The 12,790-nt window shown below is 38.4% G+C and overlaps 1 protein-coding gene across 1 annotated transcript in view; it reads right to left on the bottom strand.

Moving 5' to 3' along the window:
- Positions 1-12,790, bottom strand: part of skap1 (src kinase associated phosphoprotein 1) — a 41,174-nt gene that overhangs the window by 5,738 nt on the left and 22,646 nt on the right. Inside the window, exons 9-11 of the mRNA XM_016234703.1 lie at positions 7,905-8,153; positions 5,323-5,367; positions 5,131-5,237 (exon numbers count right to left, since the gene is read on the bottom strand). Of these exons, the coding sequence (XP_016090189.1) occupies positions 5,131-5,237; positions 5,323-5,367; positions 7,905-8,153 (401 nt within the window). The remainder of the gene's footprint in view (positions 1-5,130; positions 5,238-5,322; positions 5,368-7,904; positions 8,154-12,790) is intronic.

Below are 12,790 nucleotides of genomic sequence, written 5' to 3'. Positions count from 1 at the left end.
CATGCACGCCTCCTTCCTTGATCGCGTTTTAATCATTTCCCTTATTTGCAAGCTCTCCCTCTGTGCCCGTCCGCATTCATTTTTTTCGGTTACGACTAGAAACGCACACACAACATGGAGGCAGTAGACATGGTAATAAGAATGAGACATGAGGCCTCTGCCCCTGGCCACCAGCTGACTGAGGTAGGCCTTGGGAGTGATGGAGCGCAGGAAGTCTCTCATTGCCCCACCGCTGAACCCGGCACTCGGGTGCTACAACCCCCTCCTCCGCCTTTCCTCTCCTGCTTCTCTTTCCTTAACTCGCATCGTAAAGCATCGGCTCCACACGCTCAGTGCTGCACAGGGACTCACTCATGCAGCCATCTTTAAAGACAAACACCAATATGTCACGTTGTTTGCTAGTCCGAAGCAGCAGACACGGCAGGTGGCGAACAGGTATTGATCTGCTGCTCGAGCAAAGGCAGCCGTCGTTCAATTTATCTCAATCAGTGCATTTCATTTGCATGTCATTTTCATCGTAACTAGCCATTAAGAACTCGTAATATTAATATTTGTTTGGCGTAGTAAGATAAACCGGAGCGGGAACACCGCAGGCCTCATTTAATCCCAAATCCGGGGCGTTCGAAGGTGCGACATGGAGTAAAAATGTGGATGACCAAATAATCTGCCGTCGTAAAAGTACACTTGGGGATTACTGATGGCACTTAAACTTAATAGGCATTTAAAGTGGATTGTGTATGCTGCTGAGAGCCTGTAATGATGGCTGTTTATGTGGCCTCCCATTTATAATAATTATGCAGAGTGTGAGGGGGCGGCCGCCATGCAGTTCTGGACTATTGGCTTAGGCTGAATAATGACCTACTGTAGTTGACCGCGAGATGACCGTTGCCTTCTGCATGACCCCAGAACCCCAGACTCACCCCCTGATGCCTCTGCTGGTAAATAGAAAGCTCAATATGTCTATACAGCGCCACAAAGAAGGCAGCTCCTTAGATGAGTGTGTGAGAATGATTTCAAAAAGGAGTGTCTATTTCCACTGGATTTTCCTTTTCTTTTATGGCACCTTTTCCTTTTCTTTAGGCATTTTGTAGGAGACTGACCCCCTGGGCAGGAGGCCAACTGGAGCAGTCATCTGTCTGAAGTTTACGAGGATTTGTCCCACAAGGGAGGAGATAACAGTCACAATCACCCAGTTTTGTCTGTGAGAACTGCACATTCATATGCAAATTCACTTTATGTGTACCTGTAAAAACCTACACAGTGGAGCATGAGAAAATTACACATAAACATACATGTTTATCAGATTAAATCGCAGCCTAAAAGCTGTTTGAACGGTTTAAAAGCAGAAAATCATAAAATGCTAATATAAATAAATAAAATAAAATAGTTAATAAATATAAAATAAAAACAATATATATATATATATATATATATAATGTGAAATGAGCCTATATATGAACTATACATAAATTTTAAAATATATTAATAAATATAAATTTAATTTGATACATAAAATATAAATTTAACATAATGCAAAATTAGCCAAGTTTTCAAGTCAAACCATTAAGCATTTGTTTTAAAAACCACTAGATGTGCCACCCAGCTTAAAATCTTACAATCTTCAGCCAGAAGGTGGCAGTAGTGTCCACAGCCATACTGATGGAGCATCTGGATGTTAGAAGTAGATTGGACCTCGTCTAGACTGGCATCTAAGATTCCTGGTTTACAGCCCCTAATGGTGAGAGTGTAAAGCACATGCTATAGAAAGGCCAAGACGAAATGAAAGAAAGGGATATTGGTGGGCTTGCATGTTAAAAGGGTCCTGGTGAAGTTTGCCTCCATCTTTAGTGCAATAAATCTCTTTGCTTCTCATTCCAGGATTTTAAGGGGATTCCCATTGGGAATTCTGGCATGTGTTGTGTCTGACTTTTGGGAGTCATGTACTTTGAATCTAGGGGCATAAATTAAGAGTTTGGAATGCAAAAGGATGGCATGGTTGAAGAAGAAGAAAAATCTCCATGGGCCCCTACTACACATTTAGGAAAAAACTGAACACAGCAAACAAACTGTAATGCAAATAACAAGTTACAAAAATAACACAGTACAAGTACATTTGCTAGGTAGCGTACATGTAATGTGATTAGAGCAGAAAGAAAAACATCCCCAAATGTCCTGCTGCCATGATTCTTCAGCCCTGAGGATTGAGTAGGCTGTACAAAGCTGGCAGATGGATGTTAGCCTTAGCCACTATTTCATGTTCAAGTGTTCTGAACTAAGGAGCCATGCGGCATGAGCAGGGAAACAATGGCGGCAAGGGAGGCTGATCTGAGGCAAACAGCAAGCCGTAGTGCAACTATTATGGTTGCACACAAATTGAACTCTAAATGAATCACCAGTATGGGTTTTGATGAACAACAAGGCAGTGCAGTCCAGAACATTTCATTGTATGGATAAAAAAAATATATAAAGAAAACATTTTAAAATAAACTGGTTTAAAATGAGGGGGAGAAAATCATGACAAATTTCTAATTTTGTGGTGAACTACCCCTTTAAATTTAATTTCCATATTCCATCTGAGCATTACCAAAATACTCTAATAATAACCACTAATGAAGGAAATATTTTGTGCGTGTGCTATCACACTCCCAAATGTTCCCACATATTATAGATACGTGTAGTGATTTGTGTAGATGAGCCGAATAACTGTTTATTCGCTGTAAGTGGTGGATCAATAAAGACTGATGAGAGAGCCTTTTTTAATCTGTACGCTCTGCTTACACCAGTGCTGTGACAGCGCTGTCGACCTCTTTGATTTGTGACTTCATAGTGGTCAATCATAGCACGGCCTCAAAAACCTGTTGGTTAGCGGAATTGATTTAGTACTTTCCACGTCTTTATCACCTTGTAATTACGCTCGGTGTTGACACAAATATACTTGGTCTCCCCTCCACACCTCTGTGCAGCAGAATTTATACACTCAGGTTTTATGACCACTGCTTTATGAGTGGGACCGCTAGAGTTGGGCTTGCGTTCTAGCCAACAGCCTATATTTCACTCAGTAAGGTCAACGTTCCAGGGAAGCACCCGTAAAACAAGAGCAGCAGTCCCATATTGTCTGAGAATGCATCCGAAGAGGTCTACTAGATTTGAGCGATACAAGTGCAGCCGTTTAGAAAATACTGCCATCAATAAAAGCTATTTCAATTAAATGTCAGTCACAGAGGGATTAAAAGTAAGAGCTGATAAATCTACTTTAGTCTGAATATAATAACAGCATGATGACAAAATCAGAGAGAGACTATAGCTATCTGAGATAGTTAGACTCATTGTTTACACAAATTAGAAATACGGCATGAGATAAAAATAAATTGCACATCCTTACTGTGTTTTGATAACCAACCACAGCGGATGTAACATATACTCACTGTTTTTTGAATAACCGAATCAAACCTGTTTTAGTTCTCCTGTTATTTAATTCTGATTTTAGGTTTCATTAGTTGTCATATCTATACATTTCATTAGTGATTACTGAATATCAAGAGTGCCAAAAACGATAGTAGAATTCTTTCTTAAAGGGATAGTTCACCCCAAAATTTTAATTCTGTCACCATTTACTCACCTTCAAGTTCCAAACCTGTATAAGATTATTTCTAGATCATTTCTTCTGTTGAATACAAAAGAAGATATTTAAAAGAAAATATTGGCAACCAAACAGCTGCTGGTAGCCATTGACCTATATAGTTTGGAAAAAATACCAACACAGTCAATACCAACATTCTTCAAAATATTTTTGTGTTCAACTTTTGTGTTTCTTTTGTGTGTGTGTGTGTGTGTGTGTGTTTTTTGCAGAACACAAAATATTTTTAAATAATTTTTTAACTGTTTTTGTCCATGTTATGAAAAAACAACAGAACTGCACTAACTTTAATTGTATTGCCAAAAAACACAGATATTATTTCAAATTTAAAAAAAATTTTCCATGTGTGTTACAAAGAAGAAAGTAGGTAATCCCGGCTTGCAACAACAATGATGACAGAGTTTTCATTTTGGATGAACTATCCCTTTAGGATAACAGCTCAGTTAAAGGCTAAATTAAAACACATTGATTCTTTCAGTGGTGTATCTTTAAGAAACAGCTACACTATGTGTTCCTGCTAACATCCCATTTGTAGGACACAAAAATATATAGATTAAAGCGAATGCACCAAATAAAGTGGTTTGCTTGGCTGATCACTCAATTTTCTAAGACACAGCTACAGCAGTGAATCAACAGCCCATTATTGAGAATGTGCCTGTGTGAACAGTATTGCAGTGGTCTACAGACCGCAGATGTACAAGGGGCTTTCTGTTATGTCAATATGACAAGCTGTAAAACCGGTTTAATTTGTAATCTGCAAATCTCTTGGATATCTGTAAGAATTGTCATTAGAAATGTAACTGCTTTGTTAGAAAGCTGAGTTGCTGATATGCTATTCATTTCTTTAATTGTGTGATTGATATAGAATAATCAACAGACAAAAAGCAGTAGAAATAGAAGCCACAAATCCTGATTCATTATATTTTGGCTGAGGCCTTCTTTGTAAAAATGCTACAATGAGAATGTACTGACTGAGTAAAGACCATTGCGGCTTTGTCACTCAGAATACAGTAAATGAATAGCTGCTAAGAGAAAGTCAGTGAGTATTGACCGATATGACTCATCTTATGGCCAGCTGCGTATTATTCATCATTAGTGTGGAGATGGATAGAGCAAAGGTATGAGAAAAGAAAATCAAAATACATGCAGAGTGCTTCAACTAACAAATCAACCAAGGACAGAGCCAACAGCGCTGAACTAAAAGTCTGACCTTGTAAGTAGCTAAGTAAACGTGTACGTGTGTGTGTGTGTGTGTGTGTGTGTGTGTGTGTGTGAGAGAGAGAGAGAGAGAGTGTGAGTATGTGAACCGCTCCATGTAGCAAAGGTAAGAGAAAAGAAAATCAAAATACATGCAGAGTGCTTCAACTAACAAATCAACCAAGGACAGAACCAACAGCGCTGAACTAAAAGTCTGACCTTGTAAGTAGCTAAGTAAACGTGTACGTGTGTGTGTGTGTGTATTTATGTAAGAGATTGAGGGAACAAACACAGACCTTGCTAAGGATGTAGATGACATCTCCTCTCTGGAAGGCCAACTCATCGGGTCCATCAGCTTCACAGTCCCACAAGCATTGGTAATAATTAGCATAATCTGAAGTCCCTTTATTAAAAACACAGAGATAAAAAAAATCTAAATTTTTAGTCAATTTCTAGCATCTCTCTATCAATACACACAATCTACTTACCAGACTTTTCAGTCCACTCTTCTGCATTGTCAGTATTTTCATCATCTGAAAAATACAGAGGGTCAGAGGTTGTAGAAATACAGAACAAGTACATATGTTAATCTTTTGGCATCAGTCTACAGCAGCTAATAATGCTACACCTTCCATGCAAATTCAACTTCTGGATCAACTTTGTGTACCTCTGAACTCTTTCATAAGTATATTAAACAATCTGTGTGGTGCTGGCAGAACAGCAGCTCATGTTTGATTTATTGGGGAGGTGCCAGGCCGGGTTAGATGGCTAGTGTGTTTCAGGCAGACAGGCATTGATTCTGGGCGTGGCACCTCTAGGTCTATGAGGTGACAGTGATAGCCCAGCCTTCCGTCTCCCACATCCATCCTCACGCTGTCAGCCTGCCGATAAAACCACCGTCCAGCAACCCTATACTTCCCACAGCACAAGCTTGCCCTGAGCTTCCAGGAACAGCATGGGGAAAAAACCTGTAAAGCTAAAGTAGACCTTTACCATATGCGCAAGTGCGAAATATACATCTAAAACCTGTTGGAATCTGTTGCATGAGGCTTAATTGGGGAAAAAAATGAGATTTCAAAGTTAGCATAGTCAAAATGTAAAATGATGAGTGAATTCTGAATCTCAAAAAATTTCCAGTTAAAATCACATTTTTTAGATTAATTTCCGGGATAGTGCTGAAGCGTTAATGAATAATATAGATATTTACACTACCATTTGTGGTAAAAATGTTTTTAAAAGAAGTCTCTTATGCTCACCAAAACTGCATTTATTTGTGAAATATCATTATAATTTATAATAATAACTATTTTAAAATATTTTGAAATATAATTCATTCCTGTTGTAAGGATGGTTTCCCTACGGTGGTTCAGGCTGTAGGATTGCCGAATGACTAAAGAAACGTTATCAGCACGATGGTATAAAACTGTACATTTCTAGTCTATTACCACCCACTGCTCCTTATACCAACGATGGAAATAAGCGCAGTTAGAATAGCTAAATATGTGGGAGAGCGTTGCTATTGTGTGACTATTGTATTGCAATAGGTAGCACTTTAATATTAACCTTGAATCAAGACTACTTAGCAGATAATTAATAATTGAAATGGTTTAATAACAATATTTTGTTATGGTTACACTGTGATGGAAAAGCCAAATTTTTTAGCAGCTATTACTTTAGTCTTTAGTGTCACATGATCCTTTAGAAATCCTTCCAATATGCTGATTTGGTGCTCAAGAAATATTTGGTTACGCTTTATCTTAAGGTGTCCTTGTTACAGTGTAATTATACATTTAAGTACTGCATAATATTAATTAACTACATGTACTTACTATATGTGACCCTGGAGCACAAAACCAGTCTTAAGTAGCACAGTTATATTTGTAGCAATAGCCAAGAATACACTGTATGGGTCAAAATTATCGATTTTTCTTTTATGCCAAAAAACATTAGGATCTTAAGTAAAGATCAGGTTCCATGAAGATATTTTGCAAATTTCGTACTGTAAATATATCAAAACTTAATTTTTGATTAGTAATATGCATTGCTAAGAACTTCATTTGGACAACTTTAAAGGCGATTTTATTTTGCACCATCAGATTCCAAATAGTTGTATCTCAGCCAAATATTGTCCTATCCTAATATATCAATGGAAAGCTTATTTATTCCGCTTTCAGATTTCAGATTCAGAAATAATTGACCCTTATGACTGGTTTTGTGGTCCAGGGTCACATATGGTTAGGGTTACTTGCATGTAATTATGCATAATTTATTGTTATTACAATAGTAAGTACATGTAGCATGTGTAACAAGGACACCTTAAAATAAAGTGTTACCAAATATTTCTTATTATCAACACTAAAAACTGTTTAATATTTTTGTGGAAACTGATTTTTTTTTTTTTATTATTATTTGATGAACAGAAAGTTTAAAATCACAGCATTTATTATAAATGGAAATCTTATGTGACAATATAAATGTCTTTACTGTAACTTTTGATCAATTTAATGCATCCTTGGTGAATACCAGTATTAATTTCTTAAAAATATCTTACTGACCCCAAAAGTTTGAATGGTATGATAAATGAGATTAGTTAATATATCGGCAGACTACATTCAGCACTTTTTAGACAATGTCATAAAAGACCTGCTCAGCACTTTTCCAAATTGAAAATCTGAGAGGCGTAAGAAGATGAGAGAGAGATGAATGAAGGGTAGAAAAGTGAGAGAGGTGGTCACTCGATCCGCCATCTGTGGCCAGCTCAGCTGCCCAGCACACATGGCAAAGTAAGGTGAATATGACAGCACTCCAGAGTGATGTATTTCTCCTCAGATCTCATTAGGTCCTCTGAGGGTCCTGCTATCACTCTGGGTGACCAGATCTTGATGTATATGCTTTTATTGATGGTGTTCAACACAGTAGAGTTGATGATTACAACCTCAGTTACTTTGTTCCAAAATCCCCTCAAAAACTGATGTCAGTATTTTTTTAGTATTTTTATGAGGATAACCCAATATTAAACCCTGTTTTGTTAAAAGGGCTGATCAATGAGATACATAGTTTTTTTCTATACCTGGAAGCACTTCATAAATGTCCTCTTCGTCCTCTTCTTCATCTTCTTGAGTTCCTGCTTGGTCCTTCCATTCCTCACGGCTGCTTTGGGGGGTTTGTCCCAGATTTGGGGTTGTAACTGGTGCAGATGCTAGCCCAGGACGCGGTGGTGGAGGTGTGGTAGCTCGTTCAATGTCATCATATGTCTCTTCCTCTTCTTCCACCTCCTCTTCCTCATCATCATCAAAGGGGATGAAGTTAGAGCTCAGATCTTGGAGAAAAGCCATAAACAATCATTAACACCTAAATAATTAAAATGACAGCAGACAAATAAGACAGCCGTTACTGTAATATTCAGTGTCGCTTGATCCTTCAGAAATCATTCTAATATGCAGATTTGGTGCTTTAGAAAGTAAAAAAAAAAATTATTTAACAATTTATGTATTTACTGTCATAATATCACTTCTGGTCAATTTAATGTGTCCTTGCTGAATAACAGAATTAATTTCTTTAAAATTAAAAACTTACTGACCCCAAACTTTTGAATAACAGTGTATGCGTGTGTGTGTGTGTGTATATATATATATATATATATATCACTGTATATATATATATGTGTGTGTGTATACACACAATACAATACAATACAATACAATGTTTATTTATATAGCACATTTAAAACAACCGAAGTCGACCAAAGTGGTGCACAGATTATGCAAAACAAAACAAGCCAACAAGTTTATAAACAATAAAACGCAAACTATAAAACACACACTGTAAAATGGATGAGGTTCACGAAAAGAAAGGATCATTGCACAGCAAGTCAAAAAATATTAAATGCCAAGGAGAAGAAATAAGTTTTAAGAGTAGACTTAAAAATAGATAAAGTTGAGGCAGTTCTGATATGAATTGGGAGACTTGGGATTCCACAATTTAGGGCCAACAACAGAAAAAGCACGATCACCTCTGTTTTTGAGACATGCCCGGGGAATTTGCAATAAACCAGAATCAGCGGATCTGAGTGTTCTTGACTGAGTGTATGGATGTAACAAATCAGATAGTGATTTATAGATAGATAGTGATAGAGATTTATAGACAAACAGTACAATTTTAAAATCAATTCTATATTTGACAGGCAACCAATGCAATGAAATCAAAACTGGTGTGATAGACTCATGTTTGCGCTTCCCATAAAGAAGACGGGCCACTGCATTCTGAACCAACTGCAGACGAGAAACACATGACTGAGGAGCACCGATATACAATGAGTTGCAGTAATCCAATCGAGATGTTACAAAAGCATGCATAACCATTTCAACAGAGAGAGAGAGAGAGAGAGATTTGTAAATGTAACAGTTCCTATAAATGATAAATATTTATATTTAGGTGTAGATGATGTACAAAGGTGTACCATTGAGCTTTTGCACTGCTAAAATTACAATTTTTTCCTGTCATCATAAGGTGGTATAACCTCCAGGTTTAGGGAAGCGGGGGCCCGGCCCACCCATTAAAAAACTGTCCCGGGCCCCTGATGGCACAGCTGATATGACGACAACTGTAATAAGAATATATCAAAATCTTGTGCAGGGCTTGCTGCACTTTAATCTGCACCCACGCGCCTATTTTTAGCATGTTTTCTAGGGCATTTGAGAGTGGCAGCGCAGGCGAACAATTTGCTGCATACAGGGAAACGAGACACAAATGCTCACCCTCGCGATCCGGCTTTCATCAACTTCAAACCTCAAGAGCTAAAAGGGAGCATAGGCGACAGGTGGGCCTCTGGGCACGCTACCAGACTTATTTAAAACTCATTTAGACACGAGCAGATGCTTCCTTCCCTGCAAGCTAATGTCGACGTAATCTCTGTGGCATCTCTTCTCTTTGAGCTAAGGCTGCCATTCGATGCATAAAACAGACAGCGTTATGCAGTCAAATGTGCAGAGGGCTGTCTTGAACTTGTCACTGGAAAAAATGGTCAAAAGAACAACGATAAGCGCAACTGTGATGTGAGCGGTGGATATAACAGCTTGGAGAATCTAATGCCTCTATAAATAAGACTCAGCTCATCAAACGCACCCAGTCTGCGTGACATCACCATCGAGCTCTGTAGCCCGCCATGTTATGTGTCCAGTTTATCAGACAGATGACCATCTCGCAGAGAAGCCCTTTGACCCTCACTCACATTCACGAACACACATGAGCCTTTTCCGTACACACAGCCACATCTACATCGTCATAAATACAACTGTTTGTCAAGGGTAAGTTGATGTATCATCGAAACAAACGGAGGCCTCGGTCCAGCCACTTCTCTGTTCATTTTTCTCTTTGTGCGCTTTCGTCCCGACACCTTTTACTCCCCTCATCCATCCACATCCCCCTCTGTTCATTTATCTAAAAGGTCAAGCCCCGGTAATAGTTCAGAAGAAACAGAATAAACAGAAGAAATGTGAGAATGGCGTACAATTAACAGTCTCTCTAATCTTCACACACCTACTGACAACCTTCTTCCTCAGGCCTTGCTGTTTGACCCCATGGTGCGGTCAGAGACTTAAGCAATGGCAAAATGAATGGCGAATTTGTGTTCTTCACAAACTACGACCTGCCCTCCTGAGGAAACCAAACAAACAGTGGGCGTGCTTCTGGTCAGTCACTATATTCGTGATTCTTCCACAGGGTAGCAGTGTAACCAAACATTTCACCTACAGAAAAAAATGGCATGTTTTTCTATTCTGAACTGTCTCCAAGGAAACCCAAGATTCTGATTGGGCGAACAGATGCAACATTTAACTTCAGTCATTTCCTTCAAACCAATCAGAGCTTGATATATTTAAAGCCACAGAGGACAAAAAGCAGCCAAAAAGGCAATGGAAAAAAAATCAAGAGCTCGAACTGTTACATTTCTGCCTGTTTCTTACATTGTCAGTTTCCTTAGATTCTACACGTTTTTATAAACATGCACATTTGAAACCATCATAAACAAAATCATTTACCTCTGTAGATCTAATAGAGTGACATAAAAAAAATGCACGTGGCACCGGTCTTGAGGATTTTAATTTCGCCTATAAATTGCATTTTTAATTATTCAGAGCGGTGAGGTTTCTTAACTCTCACCCCTTGCATTCTCCCTCCTTAATTAGCATAAGGCCAATCATTTCCATTCAAACGTGCTGTGGATGTTTATGAATATTTCAGAGTGTTACATCACCATCGTTCTCAGAGGTTTTGTGCTGTTAGGCCTTTTCCGACTTCATTTATTTTGTTTTCTCATGTTGTTCTTTACCAACATCAATTATTCTGAAGTATTCAAAGACAAAAATGGAGCACCAAAATGTATCAAAAATCATGCATCAGAGGACTTGTTCAGTTTTCACTAAGCAGCCGTCCAATTCCAAGCTTGATTTTGTCAGTAACTCATGACAAGAAGCACACAAATACGTGGAGATGTGGGGAGAGGAGAAAGGGAGCGACACACAGCTAATGACTCTCCCCCAGGCGCTCTCCGCGGCTGCTAGATGCTTTGTGGTGATGCATGGCATGGCCTCTGCGATGTGGCAGGCCGAGATTGGTGGAGTGAGGCATCGAGCGTGCCACGCAGAGGGACGTTCATCAGTGCCACGGCAGCAAGAGAGCGGGGACTGATGCCACGAGTGGGGCTCGGCGGGATACGGGAGAACCAAGATATGGCCGGCCCAGCCTCCCTCCCCCTGCAACATAGAGGTAGGCACAGCTCCAGGTCACATTACTCCTATCTCTGCCTGCCACCACCAATGGGCTGCTGTGTTTACTCCTCACAGACTCGTTCAGAGAACCCTTTTGTAACAATGACATCGAAAAAATTTGACAGCGAGAGCAGCAGGTCTCAAATGAGTGGCGAACAAACAACCTCATATACTATTTAATTAATTACCATTCGTCATAAGCTCATTTCAGGTGTTCATATTGGATAATAAAGCTGGGCTCTGTGCGCATTTAACATCTTCACAAACATGCATAATACTGCGCTCACAGGTGATGTTATGAGCACAGCAGGTGATCTGGCTATAAAAATCTGATTGATGCTGTAATGAGCCGAGGAAGTTAATGTAAAACACCATTAAATAGCAACACAGTTGAGTGGCTATGAGTCAATGACAGGGCACAGTCAGCAGTGACAGATGCAAAGACCTTTCAAAGACATAAATGCGGCAAAATGTAGATTTATTTATACATTTAAGTTTGTTTTCATTTAATTTTTTTAAATGCCTGATCAAAATGTTACATTAAATATTGTATTTTTTGGTTATGTGCATGATTTTTTTCTCTTCTCTGTTTATGTCTTCATGACACTGGTAATTATCAAAATGCACTGATCAAATGATTAAATATCTTGAGAAGATTGCCTGTCTGCATTTCAGGTGTACCTTGACGTTTCCGAATGCGACCATCGACACAATACAATGATTTACTGTGGACACAAAAGTCAAGACCACTAACATATTGATTAAAACAGTCCATGAAAGATTACTAACCGATCATGTGATCACATTTGCATACTGTAGCATTCCGTTATAATGCACCACATTTTACAAATAGAGATAGATACACTGAATTCTCAATACAGATAAGCTGATAATCACTATGATGTTACGGCTGATATCTGATAATTGTCTTATTTTAAAATTATATTCTAATTTGTCTAAATAAATGTAAAATAAAACACTACAATCTTAATTAATAATTTTAATGCTACAACTGAATTTTGCCATTAAAATAATATATAGTACAGTATGAAAATGAATATTAAATTTGAGGATGTTTAAGAGTTTTATTAAGTTACTGGAATGTATATTAAACATACACACACACACACACACACACACACAAAACACTGATAAATAAATAAAAATTCCTATATCAAGCAATAAGCCA

The sequence above is a fragment of the Sinocyclocheilus grahami genome, unplaced genomic scaffold, assembly GCF_001515645.1.
Source record: "Sinocyclocheilus grahami isolate Dianchi unplaced genomic scaffold, SAMN03320097.WGS_v1.1 scaffold457.1, whole genome shotgun sequence".
In the NCBI taxonomy this organism is placed as follows: domain Eukaryota; kingdom Metazoa; phylum Chordata; class Actinopteri; order Cypriniformes; family Cyprinidae; genus Sinocyclocheilus; species Sinocyclocheilus grahami.
The sequence above is the reverse complement of the archived record's forward strand: the minus strand, read 5'-3'. Positions and strand labels throughout refer to the sequence as shown.